This window comes from Ascochyta rabiei, chromosome 15 (genome assembly GCF_004011695.2).
Source record: "Ascochyta rabiei chromosome 15, complete sequence".
NCBI classification, from domain to species: Eukaryota; Fungi; Ascomycota; class Dothideomycetes; order Pleosporales; family Didymellaceae; genus Ascochyta; species Ascochyta rabiei.
The window spans coordinates 292,550-310,465 of NC_082419.1; the positions used below are offsets into that span (position 1 = coordinate 292,550).

A 17,916-nucleotide genomic window follows, 5' to 3' on the forward strand; every position below is an offset into this window, starting at 1 on the left:
CCGGCTAGAGACGTAGTGGTTGTGTTTGTAATCCTTACGACTCCGGATGCAACAGCGATATTTCGAGCCGAGTAAAGAGGCCGGCTGAAAACGACACGATGGGAACTTCGGCGAGCTGACCTAGCCAGACAAGTCTGACAAGGTGCAGCACGAAACGTCGATGTTAAGAGATATGATGATGGGTTTTTTGTAAAGAAAAACTGCGTTTTGCCGCAGAGAGTTGCATCCATCTAACATGAAAGCAACTCTCCCGAGGACGGCTCAGCTCTGGCGCAGCCGGGAGAGTGACGCGCAACCGTGCTGCTGTACGACTCAAGTGGAAAATGATCAGGAGCATCCAGTAGATTTCCATGCTCGAATGAAGTCGCCTTGCTACCTCAGGCCTGGCTAGAATGCGGCGCTTCATCTTGCAGGAGATGAGGGTATGAGGCAACAAGTTTAAGCGACAGCGGGTAGCAAGATTCAACTTGGATGGGAGTCCTTGCAACACCCCTCCCTATGGGCAGATGTTAATTCGCCGCTTCCCAGACGACGCAGGTCGAGAGATGACGTATTTTGAGAACTGGCAGGGCATCATCAGTTTGTGGATGTTTTCACCAGCCATCCGTGGCGCAGGCCAAGAGGAATATGCATAAGCGACAGCTGCCCAACAGCGTGCTGGCTTGTCGCTTGTCGATGGACGATGATACGATGGCTCGCTCGGGAGTGTGACGAGGTGGTGTGGTGTCGTTTCGTGATTCCTGTTGTCACATGGCTCGCGTGTCGTGGCTGCAGACTGCCACGACGGACCGCCGCGAAACATGTCCCCTCTTCCCCGGCCGATGTCACCAGCGGGATCTTCGATGCTCAAGGTTCAACGTTTCATGCTGCCTCTCGTCCCGTGCCTCATTCCTTTGCGGCTCCACCTCTAGAGGCTCGCTGGCGAGTCTCGAACTTCTTCGACATTGCCGCACAGACCTGCGCATCATCTCCGCCACTCGTCGAGCCCGCAGAGCCCGCAGAGCCACAGCTGTTGAACAGCCAGGATAGGATGAAAGCTAGAGTTGCTGAGTCGGACTGTTGTGCACGCGTGCACATGTGGGTCCCGGCGGAATAAGGTCCAACGCTAAGCCCTGACCTGAAACGCAGGCCTGTCCGAACCTCGACGGCCATATGAGCGACCAACCAGAAAAGTGCAACCAACCAGAAAAGTGCAACCAACGGAACTCCACAAGGTATTTTGCTCCCGACGTTAGTGGCTCGTCTAGAAGACCTGAAGCGCGTGATTTGTGAACGCTCATTGTGCGGTTACCCCTGCGCAAGCCTGTGCCCATTGTTGGTTACCCCTGATGCCCGTCACGCCCGGCTTTGTCAACAGGGCAACAAATCGAAGCACCGGCAGACGCCGCGACACCATGTCGTTGTTGCCTTGGACTTGCTCCGTACTCCCCTGTGCCAGGAACGATGCCCAGTCCGATCGGACAAAGAGTTGGACTCCCAAACAGCGAGCGGACCAGGCATACGACCAGGGCTGGTGACAATGGACATCAAGCCGCCAGACTGAAACGAAAGGACTCAATCGGGTTACCACGGCCTCGGCGGGGTTACAATCTTCGGCTAAGAGCTGTTAGGCCCAGGCACAGGAGCCTTTGCGGAGACTGGGGCCGTGGCGCTCGCATTCATCTCGCGCAAGCGCGGCACGGCCTTAGTGCCATGTGTGTATAAAGTATGTCATCTCCTCCCGCCATAAAATCCGAGATTCAGGTCTGCGACTTCCAGGTTATCGACGAATACACTCATTCACAGTCACTCTTTGACATCACGTTCTCTACGCCCTTCGGCACAACACTCACTCAACAAGCAATCTAAGAAACTACTTCGTCCAATCAACTCATTACCAACCCCAATAACTCCAACTCCAACAACAACAACAACAACAACAACAACAACACTCTCAAAATGCGCGCCACCACTGCTATCCTCGCCCTCGTCGGCACTGCTCTCGCAGCTCCCAACTGGCAAAGGCCCCAACCGAACAAGGAGGTGGAGAACGTTCACATCGTTTACGAGACTGTCCTCTACACCGTCTACCAGACCGAGGGACAGGACCAGCCCAAGCCTACCAAGGCTTCCACCCCGGTTCCCCAGCCTCCTGTCGTGACCACTATTGTCTACGAGGAGAACACCCCTACCCCTACTCCTACCAGCCCGGTCGTTGTCTACGAGACCAAGCCACCTGCACCCCCCAGCACCAAGGCCGCTGCCACCCCTGCCGCTCCTGCTCCTGCTGCCCCCACTCCTGCTGCCCCCGCTCCTGCTGCCCCCGCTTCCGGCTACCAGGCCATTGTCGACACTTGGCGTGCTAAGATGGGCCTGAAGCCCCTTACCAACGACGACAAGCTCCAGTCCAACGCCAAGGACTGCGTTGTCTCGTCCAACGGCCAGATGGTCCACAAGCTCAACCCCGGCTCTTACGGTCAGGTTCTTGCCCCCGGCAACGCGGACGACTTCGAGCACGTCTTTGTTGGTGGCTGGCTCTGCGAGATCCCCACCCTCCCCGGTCTCGACGGCATCTGCTCCACCCAGTCTGACGGCTGGGCCTACGAGGGCCAGACCGGCCACGCCGAGATTCTCACCTCTGACAACTACTCCAAGATCGGCTGCGCTCTGTACGCCGGCATCTGGGCCTGCGATCTTGCCTAAACGATTCACGCACCATGGAGATGAGATTTCCCGGGGAGTTGGAGGCATCCTCTTGGCTTAGGGACAGGCTCGCATGGCCGGCGCTGGACAAACTTCACTTCTTCACTTGTATCGTACGTTGGTTGTACGTTTCTTGTTCACCTTAGGGGCAGCGTTACGCTGCAATTTGACTATTCACGAATTACGATGCCGATTTGCAATTCATTTCGCTCTGTGACACCGTGTGTGACGTCGTCGTCAACTTCCATGTGTAAACGAATCAGCCATTCAACAGCCATCGAAAGCTCCAGCCTTGAAACAAAAGCAGGCCAACAAAGGTCCAAGATCGACAAAGAGTGCGAGCCTGACACCCCTGACCAGCACCCCGGCGGCAGCGGAAATGAGAGCCCCAGGCGCCTGAGCAACCGAGGCCCATCCATGCACGACATCGTATTCCACAATGTGCACACCCAAGCCAAGCCCGCCCGACTCGATAGCCTGCTGCCATGAAAAACAAACCCCCCAAAGAAGCCCAGCGCCATGCCCCTCGAGCCACGAGCTGAGCAGCTGCAAATAAGGCGGCCACGTGCAAACAAACTCTCACCACCGTGTCGCGTCGTGTCGTGGCGTGTCGTGGCGTGGCGTGGCGTGCGCACGGCCGAGTGCCCGCCGCTGTCGTATCTGGTGTTGCACTTGCACAACGGCTGCACGCGTTGTGCACGCAGCTCGCCACTCGACGTCCCAGATTTCCAGACAAGCTAGCTAGCTTGTCGGTTTCGTGGCCGACCGAAGCAGCAGCAGCAGCAGTGAGAGGAAGCTTGCTCGCATGTCATTTTTTTTTTTTTTTTTTTCCATGTTCATCTCAATTTCGGCTCATCTTACCGCTTGGCCTGGTCTGATCTACAAGGCTGCATAGTTGTGATGATTGCATGTTCTGCATCGCTGGATCATCTCCCGCCTTTGTGCACACACATGGTCATTTGCCATGGCTTGCGCGGTGAGAAGGGGCGGGCGGGCGTGCGTGTGGCACAGTCTGTGTTAGTTAGTCAGGCAGGGCAACTTCCGGGTTCCGGCTGCGGGAAAGTCGTTTGCTTCCGATTCGATGTTGTCTTTCGTTTGATTTGGAGTGGTTGGTGCGAGTTATTTCCCGGGCTTGGGGTGTTTGATTTCACGCGCTGTAATTGGAATTGAGCGTGTTTGTTGTGGGAGAGCGTTGGTCGGTCGGACTTTTAAATGAGGCGTTGGGTGGTGTCTGGTGGGAACCTGGTTAGTTGTGCACCACCATGACAATCACGAGTGCATCGCGAATCCTTGTTTGTTTTGAAGACGGAGAGTGTGATTGTGGATATGATACTACATACAGTCCGTACACATTGATCCGCACGACGTGCATTTCGAACAACACCGGGCATGACCAGCATCTGTGTCTCTCTCCACAACCTTCCCGTCCAAGTGATTTCCACCATCCATGTTTGTGTCTGCTTGCACGCGCAACACGACGCATCTCAAGCCCCAGAGCACCAAAAGCCCCACTGTGCACTGCACGACAGCCGCTGCACATTCCCACCGAACCAGGCGCTCGAACAACGAAGACAATCTCTCCCTCGCTGTTTCGTGATCAGGGGAGAAGTCGAAGAGATGCCGCCGCATTCAAGCTCCAGAGACCGCTAAGCAACGCAGTGTGTAATGAGAGAAAATAAATAAATAAAAAATAAATGAATGAATAAAAAAATAAATGAATAAAAGACTGAACCTACACGTGCAACCCAAGCACAGCAATCAAGCACAGCAACCAAGCAATATCCCCAAACACCTCCAAACACCTCCAAACACCTCCAAACACGCACCCACGCCACCCCCTCGGAAGCGAAACAGATGAAGACGAAGCGAAAGACAAGACGAAGGAGCCTGCCAACCAGACAAGCGAAAAGCGAAAAGCGAAAGGGAAAGCGAAAGGGAAAGCGAAAGGGAAAGCGAAAGGGAAAGTAAAAGGGAAAGGGAAGAGGCAGATGTGGTGATGGAGGAGGAGAGCTGGGCAGAGCCGCAGAGTGGACTGGAGAGGAGAGGAGGAAGGGCGTCTGCCGATGATGGCGTGGAGATGGGGGTGTACCGAGATGGTGGATGCATGGATACTCATGTCGGTATTGGGGGAGCACGCAGAGTGAGTGCCTAGTTGGAAGACACGGGCTGGCGTTGACGACGGGTTCGTATTTGCACCGTTCGTTTGGCAGTTCGAGTGTGCTCTGCAGACCACTTGACGCTGACCACCCCACATCTCTTCGTGTGTGCCTCTAGTGGAAGGTTTTGCAGCAATGGACAGCGTGCTTGAGTGCAACGACCAAGGTTGATGTGTAGGCACTTGTTAGGCACAGCAATTGAGAAAGTGAGACTGGTTGAGGGCACGGAACGTCCGGCCTTGTTCTTCATTTGATTTTGTTCATCGTTCTCATGACTGTGTCATGATATTCGTTCGTGCCTGATCCTTATATCCGTTCGCATGGCCTCGAGCTCATGCACTGACCCAAGAAACTCCAAAGACCAAGCCCATAGGACAGTGACTGTGTGAAAGTACTCGTACAAGTCGCTCAAGTAGACGCAAGATATCAAGGTGACTAAGGAGATATTTGGTCAAAGCCAAACGCATAGCAAAAAAACGGTCCATATGCCAAAGATGTGTAAGATAGGCATCACCAGTGAAGCGACGAACACCACTCAGGAACGTTCGACTCACTGTGCGGCGGGCTGGTCGAACAGAGCACCACCGCGGGGTGCACCGCGTCCGCCCCGGAAGCCGAAACCTCCACGACCACGACCACGGCCCCTGCCACGGCCTCGGTAGCCGCCACGGTAGCCATCGACACTGCCTTGACCAAAAGTCTCCATGTTCTTGTTTCGCTCAGCGGAGCGGAACTCCTGGCCACGGCGGCTGGCAGCCTCTTCTCGGTCCTTGAGTTCTGAAGAGATATTGTCAAAGAAGCTAGAGCTCTTGTTGTATGAAGCACCGGGAATGACCACGTCGTCTGCGACTTCGCTGGCGCCATTTTGTCCGTTCGAGATCGCTTCAATGGTAGGTGGGACACCTTCGCCAAGCGGAGATCCTGAAGCGATAGCTTCCTTGACCATGTCCTGCTTGTTGAACTTGGCGTTTGCAGCGTCGAAGTCATAGTCGGTAGTGGGCACTTCCATCTTCTGCTGTGGCTGGGACTGCTGTTGGTGGTGGGCACCGCCTCGACCGCCTCGACCGCCTCTACCACCTCGGCCACCAAAGCCGGCACCAGCCCCGGGGTTTCGGGGTTGTCGGGCATGCTGTTCACGCTCACGCATACCTTCTACCTTCTGTGCAAGGTTGTTTAGAGGATCAGATGCAGGTGCCGGTGCCTGTGCCTGACCACGGTTCTGCATGTTGAGCTTGGCCATGGCCTCAGCGACGGCAGCAGTGGCCAACTGGGTCGCGTTGTTCTGCTGACCGGCTGAACCGGTAGCCTGCTGGGGCTGTGCGGCAGGAGCGGGGGCCTGCTGCTGCGCGCGAGGAGCTGACTTGTTTACGTTCGGGCTGGCGATGGGTACAGCTGGGATAATGCGACCCCCCTTTGGTCTGCCTTGCGTTTTCTGCGCACCACCTTGCTGTGCAGGCTGGGTGTGCGGCGGCGCGAGAGCGGCCGAGACGTCAGGCTTTGTCTCGACGGGTGGTGGTGGAGGCTGCTTGGCAGCAGCGGTGGGCGCAGGGGCTTTTCCAGCCTGCTTTGCGTCTGCCTTTGGCTCTGCAAGCTTGGCAGAGCCATCAGCCTCTGCAAGCTTGGGCTGCGCCGGCGACTGCTCATCCTTTGCAGGTGTATCAACTGGGGCAGCACCGCGAGGGCCTGCCGGTGGCTGGTTCTGATTCTGGAAGCCAGGAGGACCTACGGGCATGTTGGGAGGGAATGGACCAGGAGGGCCGTTGAAGCTCTGCCCTGGAGGGAACCAGCCTGGAGGTGGTGGCCCGTAGGGAGGCATTCCGAATCCGCCAGGGCCTCCAGGGAACGGTCCAGGGCCGCCGGGAAAGCCAGGCTGGGGGGGAAAGCCTCTCCCATACGGGCCTGGGCCACCAGGGCCGAAAGGAGGGTACCCGCCAGGTGGGAACTGCCCTTGCTGTGGGAAGTTCGGAGGCCCTTGTTGCTGGCGCTGTTGGTCCTGTGGCACGTCCTGACGTGACTGTCCCTGCTGCACCTATGGCAACCACGATGTCAGCGAGCGAGCTATGCAGAGGCTGAACTCTAGGCGGCTTGTAGATGAGGTACTCAGAAGGAAGGCAACGGAAAATATCCACATGGTTTTGCGCTCTCGGTGGTATAAATGATTTACATCCGAAAATTTTACATCACTGGACCAGAAGATGGGAGGGTGGGTGGTGTGTACTTACTCCGATGATGGCCGGGTCCTGAGGCATGGCAGGAGGAGACTTTTCCTTGATCTGCTCTTCAATGCGGAGATCCTTCACATCGCTGCCCCTGAAGACAATCTGTTCGTAGATGACATCTGATGGCGGGTACTCGTCCTTGCCGCCCTTGCGACCCTCTGTGCCGAACGAGCACACATTGTCTAACGAGACCGTGGAGGCTTCGGAGTTGATCTCGACGAGGGTGCCGACGTAGCTGCGAGGGGTGAGTGTGTGCGCCCAATGGCTCCCCCATGGGTGCTTACTGACCGGATATCGCTCTTGGAGATGAGCGATATGCGAGAACTACGCGTGGCACGTCAGCGGGAGCTCCAGCGTGATGGAACCAGCTGCGACTGACCCGATGAACTCGGACATGGCGGCGGAGGGGGGTATCAAAACACGTGTAGGAGAGGAACAGAAGCTCGGCGAAGGAAGGAGAAGTGAGGGAAGTCGTACGGTAGTCGTGAAGAAGCGTGGTCGGGGGGTGGTTGTGGTGTCGAGGAGAAGAGCTTGCGTGGGAAGAGAAGGATGCGATCGTGGGGCTGGTGAGACAAGCGCTTGGCGTTTGCGTTAGCGAGCCGTGAGCCGTGAGCTTGGAGCTTGGAGCTTGGATCTTGGAGCTTGGAGCTTCGGAGCCCGCGTCGCCTTTACAGTTTACCCCACATCTCGTGTACCACCACCGAAGCTGATTGCGATGAGTGCTGCTGCCGCTGGCGCTGGAGCTGGAGCTGGATCGGAAGCGGGAGCTGGATCAGAAGCGGGAGCTGGATCGGAAGCGGGAGCTGGATCGGAAGCCAGCGCTCCTGCCGAGCTGCATGACACGTACGAGGCTCTTGAGAGATACCACTGGGACGACGATGTCGAGTTCCAGGCTGGTCTGAGTGCCATCCTCGGCAGCAACAGCTCGCCTGCGCAAGCCGCCGAGCTAGCCCTGCGAGCGCGTTGCTTCTACTATGCCAGGTGGGTAGACTGCCCAACTGCGCGCGCGCGCGTGTGTGGGTGGGTGGGTCGCAGGCTGACTGTGCGAAGAAAGTACAACACGGCTGTCGACTTTGAAGCGTACAAGGCCTACCGTGACGCCCGGGGCCGACCGCCGCCACAGACAAACGGCGTGCACCCGCTCGACTTCACCGAAGCCAGCTACGACGCGCCCAGTGGCGTGATGCCAGCGCCCACGGACCCCGGCGAACCCCCAGCGCCCTACCCCACCACGTTCGCCCACATCGTAGAGCTCATCACGAGTGGGCAGCCCGTCCCCGGCATCAGGGAGATTCCGAACACGGTCCTGGACGGCCAAGGCACACTGCCCGAGAAGGCGAAGAGGAGAAAGCCGTGGGAGAAGGACGAGCCTGCGGTGGCTGCCCACCAAGGGCCGTGAAGCGCCATCACGACAACAGGCAAAGAGGACGGAGCTCACTCGCCGTGCACGATGCCCAGGGTCCATCCTAGTGGTTGTGTTGAGCTTGTCCAGACAAGTCTATAGCGAGTGCGCAATGCGAACAAGACCCTACACGCTCACATGAGCTACCAGAAACCTTTCGCCAAAGCTGTCGAATCAGGGGGGTATATAGCGAGACCAAGCAAGAAACAAGCGCTAAACTCCACCTCTTCTACATACGCTGCGTGTCCAACAGCACCCGCCCAACCTACAGCACGGCCTCTAGGATCTTCTCCTTCAGCTTCTTGACTTCCTCCTCGCTTTCCCACAGCTTCCTCTGTGCCTCTTGAAACTTTGTTTTCCACGCCGCTGTTGCGTGTTGGCCAGGTTCGGTGCCGTCTGCCTCTTGCCCACCTGCTGTCGTGTCTGCGTGTTCCACATCTTCAGTGGTAGCGTGGAGACCTTTGGCCGTCCACTCGCCAGACAGCCCACCAAACGACACGGCGAAGAAGACGTCAAACGTCTCCTTGACCATGACGGAGCCGTGGACGCTCTCCATGTCGTCTTCGTGGTCTTCCATGGGACTCTCGTACCCATCGCCGCCTGTGCGGAAACGTGCGCACTCGACTCTCTTGACACCGCCGCTGGGCCCGCCAGAACCGATCCCTGCTGCGTTGGATAGTCCGAGACAGCTGCTGATGGCTATTCCCATGACCTGACTGCTCATGACCTTCGCTGGTGATGTGGGTCCGGCCAAAGGCTTTGCATACAGTGGAGCCAGTATCGACGATGCCAGCTTCTTCGCTTCGTTGCCCCGTAGACGCTTACGTCGACCCGTGAGTGGCGCACGAATGAGCTCGGCAGCCAAGGCACGATTGAGCGTGTCGAAAGAGATCGACGGGAGTGGGGGCGTCGACGTTGACAAGGTTGCTTCACTTTGTGACCCCGGTGGTGGCTGTGGCCGAGCTGGAGTCTCGACGGGAGTGAAGTGTCCGTGGAAGTGGAGATGACTGTTGCCGCTGCCGCTGAAGGACTGCGCCGAGAAGCTTCGTTCAGAGCCAAAACTGATTGCAGAGGATGCCGCGGCGGTGCTCGGAGTCGGGTCTTCTTCACCATTGACCAGCACAGTAGGGGTGATCAATCGCACGGGATTACCAATGTTCTGCGGCACTTGCAGGCTCAAACGTTGTCTCTGAGTTCCACCAGCACTGATGACCGGCGACTCCCCTGTCGAGGGAGGAAGTGCCGACGCAGGCGTTGGTGGAAACCGGAAGACAGGCTCAGGTGCTGGCGACCCAGATTGTCTTCGCTCTACTATGGGCGTTAAAGCACCCGAGTGTCTCTGTATATCTACAGGCGTGCCTTCTCTGCTTGGATTGACAGGAAAGGTGACAAACGGTCCGTCTCGAGTGGATCGATTGCTGGGTGGCCGACCCCGTGGCTTTCCACCAGGAGTGGTACTGCTAGCCGACCAAGCTGATGATACAGCTGGCCCATGACGTCTACGTGCGCGTGGTCTTGCGCTGGAAGGGGTCACTGCTGACTGGGGTTCGTCGAAGAAGTGGTGCGCAGACGATGGCGTGACGGCCGATAAGGGATGGGGCGTCGCAGGCTCCTGGCTGTTGAGTCGCCAACGAATCTGTTGCCCACCAGACAAAGGTGACGCCGAGTAGGGAGTTACGTTTTCCTGTTGCTTCAGACGATGCGAAGCATGCAGAGCAGAAGCAGGCGTGATGGCAGATGCGGCTGTCCATGGATCATGTGGCGTAAGGAAACCGCCCATGTGGTCGGGGTGGGCGCTGGTAGGGTACGCCGACTGCGGTTGTAGTGCATTGCCAAAAGGTATAGACGTATCGAGTTGCGGCCGCTTGCGAGCAGGCGTGTCCAGTTCAGCGTCCAGCTCTTCGTCAGCGTCATCGGCTTTCCGTCTACCACGCTTGGGTTTGAATTTTGGGTCAAGTGCTCGAATAGCCAGATCTTCCTCCAGTGGCACGCCGTCACGACCGTCTTCTGGGAAAGGATCGTGCGGGGGAGGTATCTGCAGATAGTAGGGGTGCTGTTTGTCGAGCAGATACTCAAAGAAAGCATCAATGTGCATGGCGCGCATCCATCGCTGCCGAGAGTCAGTACATGGTCGAGTTACGCTCCAAAGCGGTGTGCGTCGATGTGTACGGAAGAGAAATGTGTGCTGCACGACAGCGAACTGCCAATGCGGTAGTGTGCGCGACGCATGGGAACATGGCAAGAGATCAGCTTGTTGAGAGCAGGTAGGCTCACAGTAGCTGCATCGTTCAATAGATCCAGGCGCCTGTGCCGCGCTCCTTGTTGCAAAATGGCTTGATGCAGCTTGGATCCGGACAGTACTTGCAGACGGGCAGGAAGTCATAGACGAGCACTGGCTGCGCCGCATGCCTGAGGCGCATAACTCCACTCGAAAACTGACTCGAAGGCAAAGGGGCGAGCAGATACGACCTAGCAGAGAGACGCAATCGAGCAGGCGTGCCATTGGGAAAGCGCGCCAGTAACACAATGTGAAATGACAGGTGCAAATGAAAGCATCCTTACCTTCAACCTCACGGAGTACTGCTGGACTTTTTGCGTGCTCTGTCCCTTGTCCGTGTCTGGCGGCGATACGCCGAGATCCAAAGCTAACTGCGTCCAGGTCTTGATCTCTCCCGTGCTGAACCTGCCTATCAGCTCGAACAGGGTCCAAGTGCTAAACGCCTTTCCGTCGCTCTTCGGTGGTGTTCGAAACAGCTTCACCAACTCGGAGGTGTCTGTGGAGAGGGCGAAGCTGGGGTTGCAGTACAAGACAAAGCTGGCAAAGGCATCGTCGATGGTCTCGTCGGCCACGTCCTGCGAGGGAAGCGCGCGATCGTCTGGCGCATAGCTGGGGGCCGCGTGCTTGGCCTGGCTGGCAGGCGTCACGGCGGCGGAGTAGCGCGGCGAGGCATTCGAGGGCGTCGAGGGAGGCTGTGAGCTGCGCGCCATGTCTCCGTAGAAGCCGTGGGCAAGGTGCGCGCTGCTGAGCGAGGCATTGTCGGGCTGGAGCAGGTGGGTTGGGGCAGCGCGGGAGAGGACCGACATGGGCGCATGTCGATTGCGGTTGGCACCTGTGCTCTGCTCGAGGCCCGGATCAATTGCTGGTGCACCAGCGGCTGGGTGCCGAAACCCGGCGTGTTCGTAGTTGGCTGTAAGATGGAGGCTGTGGTTCGAATCTGGCCCGTCGCCATAGTCGACTTGCATTGTTTGGATGGTACAGAGGCTGCTTGGGCCCGTCAGCGCTCCATCCGCGCTCCGTGTGGCCTGTAAACCGCAGCCGCGTTATCGCGAGCGCCGTGCGAAACACTCGATAGGGAGTTGAGCGCAACACGGTACGGCGTCAGGGTCGCGGATCCAGCGCAAGACGGTCAAACGATAGGATGCGATGCGCCCAGCGCTGTCGCCGCGGTGTTGAGACCTCCAGAAAGGTCGCGGTAGAGTCGCTGGGACGGCGCGTTGGTATATGCGTAAATGCAGACAAGAAGGCGTGTGGTTGAGACGTAATTTGCACTGCTACGGCGGCTCGACGTCGTCTGCTTTACTCGTTCGCCTGCAGCTGGAGGCGTGCTAATTATAACTCGGTCATCCCGCCCCGTTCTGGTCCACTGCACGAAGCATCACGGCTTGGGCGCCTCTGAGTGGCCAGGCAACCCGCCGAAGGAGAAGCTGCCCACTCGACTGGTTCCTTTTGCTTACAGCTTTGTTTCGGACACCTTCACAGGGAGCACCTGAGCCTTGAATGCATGCATGGTACGCTATACCGTAGCAAATATAGCATGAGTCGTGCATCTGACCTTGGTCGACGCAGGCGAGAAGCGGGTGAAGTGCTCCTCGAGCGTCAGCGATTAAGTGCCGCAACACAAGACACGAGATAGTGACAGTAGATGAAGATTGGGTCGGATGACACACATGCACGCAGTGATCGTTCTTGATACGTCTGGATCGGGTCTGTCTCTCGTCTTGCTCCATGCACGAGGACATGGTTACCAGGGAACACGATCAGTGGCCGCTGGGCAACGCTATCGGTCGACTTTAGGGATACACAAGCTGGCCGACTCGAGACCACGAGATATTAGATTGTTGTTGGTCGGGCTTGAAATGGGTCTGACTCGACGCATGTTCAATTGCTGAAGCTGAATTTGAGGCTGGATGCTGAAGCTGAATTCGAGGCTGGATGCTGAAGCTGAATTCGAGGCGGGATGCTGGCCATTACCGTAGCGTGATTTGACAGCCCCACTTTTCTAGCACTCAACGCGGGTCGCGTCTCTCGCACGCGTCGTGCCAGGTCTGGCGCAGCAATCACGACTTTGCACAAACATGGCCTCGGAACAGCGACTGCGCAGCCGACAGGCTCGTACGTTTACTCATCCTTCACTGCATGCATTCCAGCTCACTAACTCGATCCAGACGCTCCCGGCGCAACCTACCTCGCCTATACACCGAACGGAAAGAAACTCATCACAGCCGGAGTCGACAACTACTGCCGTGTGTTCACAACCGGGTCAGATGACGAGCCCATCACCGTAGACGACTGTCAAGAGAACAATGCAGCAGTGGTGGCTGGCGTGGGTACCGTTGCACATAGGACACGTCCCAACCGCTGACCGGAATCGTAGAATGCCTTCTTCATCACTGGCTCAGAAGACGGCACAGTGAGCAAGTACTCGTTGGAAGGAAACAAGTTCGAGGAGATCCTCGTCAGGACCACGCTGCCTGTGCGAGATGTAGCCTTGAGTCCGGATGGCAATTGGATTGCTGTTGCGAGCGAGTACGTTGAGACCCCTAGAGCGTGAAGACGAAGCTGACAAGCTCAGTGAACTCTCGGTAAATATTGTAAACACAAAGGACATGACCAAAGTCCGTACACTACGCGATCAGCCACGCGCGGTCAAGCATGTGTCCTTTGACAACAAGGGCGAGCATCTCGCTGTCTCCTGCACCGACGGCAATATCTACGTATACAACCTCGACGAGAACGAGCCCGAGATGATCAAGAAGGTGGATGGCATGATCAAAAGCCTGGAGACTGAGTCTGAGTCAAGCTCAAAAGTGCTTTGGCACCCTGATGGAAGGGCTTTTGCAACACCTACAGCCCTTCGTGACGTGCAAGTCATGTCGACAAACGATTGGGCACGTCAGCGCGTTTTCAAGACAGGTCACACAGCAGATATTACAGCGGCAGCGTGGTCACCAAACGGTGCCCTTTTGGCAACAGCCTCCAACGATCTGGACCTAAAACTATGGGACACGAAGACACAAAAGTTGCTGAAATCGTTTGACATTGTCAAGGCAACCATACTTGCCATGGTCTGGCATCCTACCGAGAACATACTTTCCTACACAAACAATGAAGGAGAACTGTTCATCCACACAGACTTTGTGCCAGAAGAACACCTCCCATTGTTGAACAAATCTACCGTATCGGCGCCGTTCTTCCATGATCCTTCCGAAGGCCGAGCTGGAGTTGCACCTGCACCTCAGGCGAACGCCACAACAAGAGAGCTACCCGGACGACCACGGCAACGGGATGGCACGCCTGACTCCCTAGACGACCTGCTTGGCCCAGACTTCAGAGATGACGAGGCGAGAGATGATGGCGACGAGGACATGGAGGACTTTGTCGTTGATGACGATGGTGCAGGCTACGCACAAGCAGTCAACGGCCACGGAAAGCGGACGAGTGGCCACCTGAACGGCGCTGAGCCTGTGGCTAAGAAGCGTGCCACAACTAGTGCATTGTTCCGTCCACAGATTCATGAACCCTTTCAACCTGGTAGCACACCCTGGAGAGGCAATCGAAGGCTGCTCTGTTGCTCGTTGACTGGCCATGTCGAGACGATTTCGCAAGAAGGGCGGCATAATACCGTCTCTGTAAACTTCTACGACCAGCACACTTTCCGCAACTTCCACTTCACAGACATCTTTCTCTACGACAAGGCATGTCTCAACGAGAACGGAACGTTGTTTTCATGTCAGCCCAACAGTGCTGGCGATGGGAACCCAGCAATGATCTATTACCGCCCACACGAGACATGGACAACACGAACAGATTGGCGTACCAACCTGCCTGCCGGCGAGTCAGTAACGGCCATTGCACTATCCGACTCGTACGTCTGTGTAACAACCAGCACAAACTACATTCGCATCTACTCCTTATTTGGCCTGCCCATCCGGGTCTACCGCCAAAAGTCCTCACCCGCCGTGACCTGCGCTGCGTGGCGCGACTATATCCTCACTATCGGCAACGGACCCATCCAATCCGATCTCTCCACACAGCTGCTCTACACGATCGAGAACGTCAAACACGACACCATCTACCAAGACTCTGACATCCTCGCGCTCCCACCAAACACAACCCTCGACTCCGTCTTTTTCTCGTCCTCCGGAGACCCGTACATCTACGACTCGTCCGGCGTGCTGCTAACCCTGCTGAACTGGAGATCAAACGGGCAGGCACGCTGGGTACCGATGCTCGACACAAAATGCCTGTCCCGCCTCGCGACGGGCGGAAAGGAGGAATCGTACTGGCCCATCGGCGTGGCGCAAGACAGCAACGGCGCCTCCAAGTTCCACTGCATGATCATCAAGGGCAAGGAAAAGTACCCGTCCGCGCCAGTGCCGCACCTGAGCGAATTCGGCTTCGAGATTCCCCTCTCGAGCTCCATCGACCGCAAGAAGCAGATGGGAGTCCTCGACGCCGAAGAACTGAGCGACGAAGACGACGACGAAGAAGAAGCAGCAGGTGGTCGGAAGAAGAACGAAAGCAAGCAGCAGGAGCACGAACAGGCTTTCATCCTGTCTAGCACTCTGCATGCCCAGCTCGCCTCCACGCTATCCCACACCCGGCTCTCGTCCTCACAGAAACAGGATCTCACCAACCTGGAAGTCGCTATCGATCGTGCCCTGCTGCAGCTTCTCGGTGTCGAGTGTCTGGCGGGCGAGGATCACGGGATGAAAGCATTGGAGATTGTGAGTCTGATGCGCGATGCAAACGGCAAGATGCTGGATCTTGCTGGCAAGGTTGCGGGTCGATACGGAAGAGATGTGCTTGGGGAAAAGATCAGAGAACTCGCGGAAAAGAGGGCTGCAGGGAGAGAAGACGAGGACGTCGACGATGACTTTGCTTGAGGGCCAGCATCAAGCAAAAATGCAAATCTCACTTGTTCAGCTTGATACTAGCGAACCCAAACCTTCAACGCGCAGCCTTTCACAACGCAAATTCTTTACGCGCAAACACAGTTGAAGCCATTTATCGTGCATTAGTAAGAGAGTAGTAACAGAGAAAGAGGATAATCCATCCCAAAACGCTTTGATATGTAAGCTAGCAGTCCCACAAAACTCCTTTGCTCGCCATCGCCAAATTGCGGCATTGCTTCCGAAGTGTAGCTCCGACACGGACAACCAAAGGTAGCGATGCAGAACCGAACTGCTTTTCACAACGCCGCTGCGCTCAGCGCAAAACCGCTTAGTATTCAGCCTCGACACCGTCGTCACCCTCAAGGGAATCGGCAGCAACCTCCTGAAAAAATTGTTAGCCAACATCCTGCCCGAGAAAGGAGATAAACGACTCACCTCGTAGTCGCGCTCGAGAGCAGCCAAGTCTTCACGAGCCTCGGAGAACTCGCCCTCCTCCATACCCTCACCGACGTACCAGTGGACGAAGGCGCGCTTGGAGTACATAAGGTCGAACTTGTGCGACAGAGCGGACCAGGCCTCGCTGATAGCTGTGGTGTTGGACAACATGCAGACGGCGCGGTTGACGCCGGCGAGGTCGCCGTTGGGGACGTTCTGGGGAGGCTGGTAGCAGATACCGATCTTGAAACCAGTGGGGCACCAATCGACGAACTGGATGGTGCGCTTGGTCTTGAGGTGGGCGATGGCGGCGTGGGTGTCCTTGGGGACGACGTCGCCGCGGTAGAGCAGGCAGGTGGCCATGTACTTGCCGTTGCGAGGGTCGCACTTGACCATCTGGTTGTTAGGCTCGAAGCAGGCGTTGGTGATCTCCATGACCGAGTTGGCCTCGTGGGCGGCCTTGGCGGCTGAGACAACGGGAGCGTAGGCCACGAGAGGGAAGTGGATACGGGGGTAAGGGACCAGGTTGGTTTGGAACTCGTTCAAGTCGACGTTGAGGGAACCGTCGAAGCGGAGCGAGGCAGTGATGGAGGAGACGACTGTTCAATCTGTTAGCTAAACACATCAGCACATATGGAGCTTTTACATACCCTGAGCGATGAGACGGTTCAGGTTCTCGTAGTTGGGGCGCTCAATGCCAAGGTTCCTGCGGCAGATGTCGTAGATGGCCTCGTTATCAACCATGAAGGAGCAGTCAGAGTGCTCCAGGGTGGTGTGAGTTGTGAGGATGGAGTTGTAGGGCTCGACAACCGAGGTGGCGACCTGCGGCGCAGGGTAGACACAGAATTCGAGCTTGCACTTCTTGCCGTAGTCGACGGACAGACGCTCCATCAGCAGGGCACCGAAACCGGAACCTGTTCCTCCACCGAACGAGTGGAAGACGAGGAAACCTTGCAGACCGGAGCAGTTGTCGGCGACACGGCGGACCTTGTCGAGGACCTGGTCGATGAGCTCCTTTCCGACTGTGTAGTGACCACGGGCGTAGTTGTTCGAGGCATCCTCCTTGCCGGTGACCATGTACTCGGGGTGGAAGAGCGAGCGGTAGGTGCCGGTGCGAACCTCGTCGACAACGTTGGGCTCCAAGTCGGCGTAGATGGTGCGCGGGACGTACTTGCCCTGGCCTGCAGTGTGTGTCAGAAGGGGTGCGCAAACGGCAGAGTGCAGGCAGCGGTACCAGTCTCGGAGAAGAAGGTGCTGAAGCCGTGGTCGTCGTTCTTGGCCTTGCGCTCCTCAGTGAGGTAGCCATCGGGCTGGATGCCGTGCTCGAGGCAGTAGAGCTGTCGTGTTGTGTCAGCATATTCCCGCAAAGGCGGTCAAGGCACCCGCCGTTGCCCCCTCCTTTTCGCATTGTGGGCGACGGAGAGCTGCAGACGGCGTGCGGCGAGGGGCGAACGTACCTCCCAGCATGAGTTTGCGATCTGGCAACCGGCCTGGCCGACTAGACGCGTGCAGAGTCAGTATCAACAAATATCACTAGGATGTCCCGCCCAAGACGGGGCGGTCAGGGCGCGTGCGCGTGTGGGGGTTTCATACCGTTGAGGGAGATGACTTCTCTCATGATGGATGGAGAGAGTATGAATTGGTGTAGCTGGATGCCTTCTGCGCAGAAGCTGAAGCGGCTTGACGGGGACTGCGGGTGGGGAGCAGCGGAGACGGTGTGTCGAGTGTTGTTGGCACCTGGCGCCGTAGAAGATTTAGTGTGTTTATCGCGGAAGGAGCTAGCTGGTATGGTCTTAGGTCCGTGCCCCTCTCTCTCCAACCTGTTGACCAACCACAACACCACCAA

At 57.0% G+C, this 17,916-nt stretch overlaps 6 protein-coding genes across 6 annotated transcripts, besides 13 other annotated features; 3 read left to right on the top strand and 3 right to left on the bottom strand.

The window, feature by feature from the left end:
* The first annotated feature begins 1,898 nt into the window (after window positions 1-1,898).
* Window positions 1,899-1,930: a tandem repeat.
* An 8-nt stretch (window positions 1,931-1,938) lies between these two features.
* EKO05_0008547 (uncharacterized protein) lies at window positions 1,939-2,682 on the top strand (the record flags this gene model as incomplete). The annotated part of the gene is made up of 1 exon (XM_038946566.1): window positions 1,939-2,682. The coding sequence occupies one exon, from the start codon at window positions 1,939-1,941 to the stop codon at window positions 2,680-2,682; it is 744 nt and encodes a 247-aa protein (XP_038796087.1).
* Window positions 2,246-2,301: a tandem repeat.
* A 596-nt stretch (window positions 2,683-3,278) lies between the features above and the next one.
* Window positions 3,279-3,312: a tandem repeat.
* A 139-nt stretch (window positions 3,313-3,451) lies between these two features.
* Window positions 3,452-3,468: a tandem repeat.
* Window positions 3,469-3,493: 25 nt separating this feature from the next.
* Window positions 3,494-3,512: a tandem repeat.
* An 843-nt stretch (window positions 3,513-4,355) lies between these two features.
* Window positions 4,356-4,405: a tandem repeat.
* A 23-nt stretch (window positions 4,406-4,428) lies between these two features.
* Window positions 4,429-4,461: a tandem repeat.
* Window positions 4,462-5,388: 927 nt separating this feature from the next.
* EKO05_0008548 (uncharacterized protein) lies at window positions 5,389-7,453 on the bottom strand (the record flags this gene model as incomplete). Its single annotated transcript, XM_038941620.1, has 4 exons — window positions 5,389-6,867; window positions 7,061-7,292; window positions 7,346-7,381; window positions 7,437-7,453. 4 exons carry the CDS (start codon window positions 7,451-7,453, stop codon window positions 5,389-5,391), a joined length of 1,764 nt encoding a protein of 587 aa, XP_038796088.1.
* Window positions 5,462-5,509: a tandem repeat.
* Window positions 7,454-7,667: 214 nt separating the features above from the next.
* Window positions 7,668-7,714: a tandem repeat.
* A 58-nt stretch (window positions 7,715-7,772) lies between these two features.
* On the top strand, window positions 7,773-8,456 carry EKO05_0008549 (uncharacterized protein; the record flags this gene model as incomplete). The annotated part of the gene is made up of 1 exon (XM_059637327.1): window positions 7,773-8,456. The coding sequence occupies one exon, from the start codon at window positions 7,773-7,775 to the stop codon at window positions 8,454-8,456; it is 684 nt and encodes a 227-aa protein (XP_059493310.1).
* Window positions 7,782-7,873: a tandem repeat.
* Window positions 8,457-8,724: 268 nt separating the features above from the next.
* EKO05_0008550 (uncharacterized protein) lies at window positions 8,725-11,702 on the bottom strand (the record flags this gene model as incomplete). The annotated part of the gene is made up of 2 exons (XM_038941553.1): window positions 8,725-10,569; window positions 11,022-11,702. The coding sequence occupies 2 exons, from the start codon at window positions 11,700-11,702 to the stop codon at window positions 8,725-8,727; spliced, it is 2,526 nt and encodes an 841-aa protein (XP_038796090.1).
* Window positions 11,703-12,624: 922 nt separating this feature from the next.
* Window positions 12,625-12,686: a tandem repeat.
* A 129-nt stretch (window positions 12,687-12,815) lies between these two features.
* Window positions 12,816-15,626, top strand: EKO05_0008551 (DNA polymerase alpha accessory factor Mcl1; the record flags this gene model as incomplete). The annotated part of the gene is made up of 4 exons (XM_038941691.1): window positions 12,816-12,852; window positions 12,906-13,063; window positions 13,115-13,266; window positions 13,313-15,626. 4 exons carry the CDS (start codon window positions 12,816-12,818, stop codon window positions 15,624-15,626), a joined length of 2,661 nt encoding a protein of 886 aa, XP_038796091.1.
* Window positions 15,191-15,234: a tandem repeat.
* A 337-nt stretch (window positions 15,627-15,963) lies between the features above and the next one.
* On the bottom strand, window positions 15,964-17,688 carry EKO05_0008552 (alpha-tubulin; the record flags this gene model as incomplete). Its single annotated transcript, XM_038941742.1, has 6 exons — window positions 15,964-16,017; window positions 16,071-16,669; window positions 16,721-17,251; window positions 17,305-17,407; window positions 17,528-17,568; window positions 17,664-17,688. The coding sequence occupies 6 exons, from the start codon at window positions 17,686-17,688 to the stop codon at window positions 15,964-15,966; spliced, it is 1,353 nt and encodes a 450-aa protein (XP_038796092.1).
* Window positions 17,483-17,524: a tandem repeat.
* Window positions 17,689-17,916: the final 228 nt, after the last annotated feature.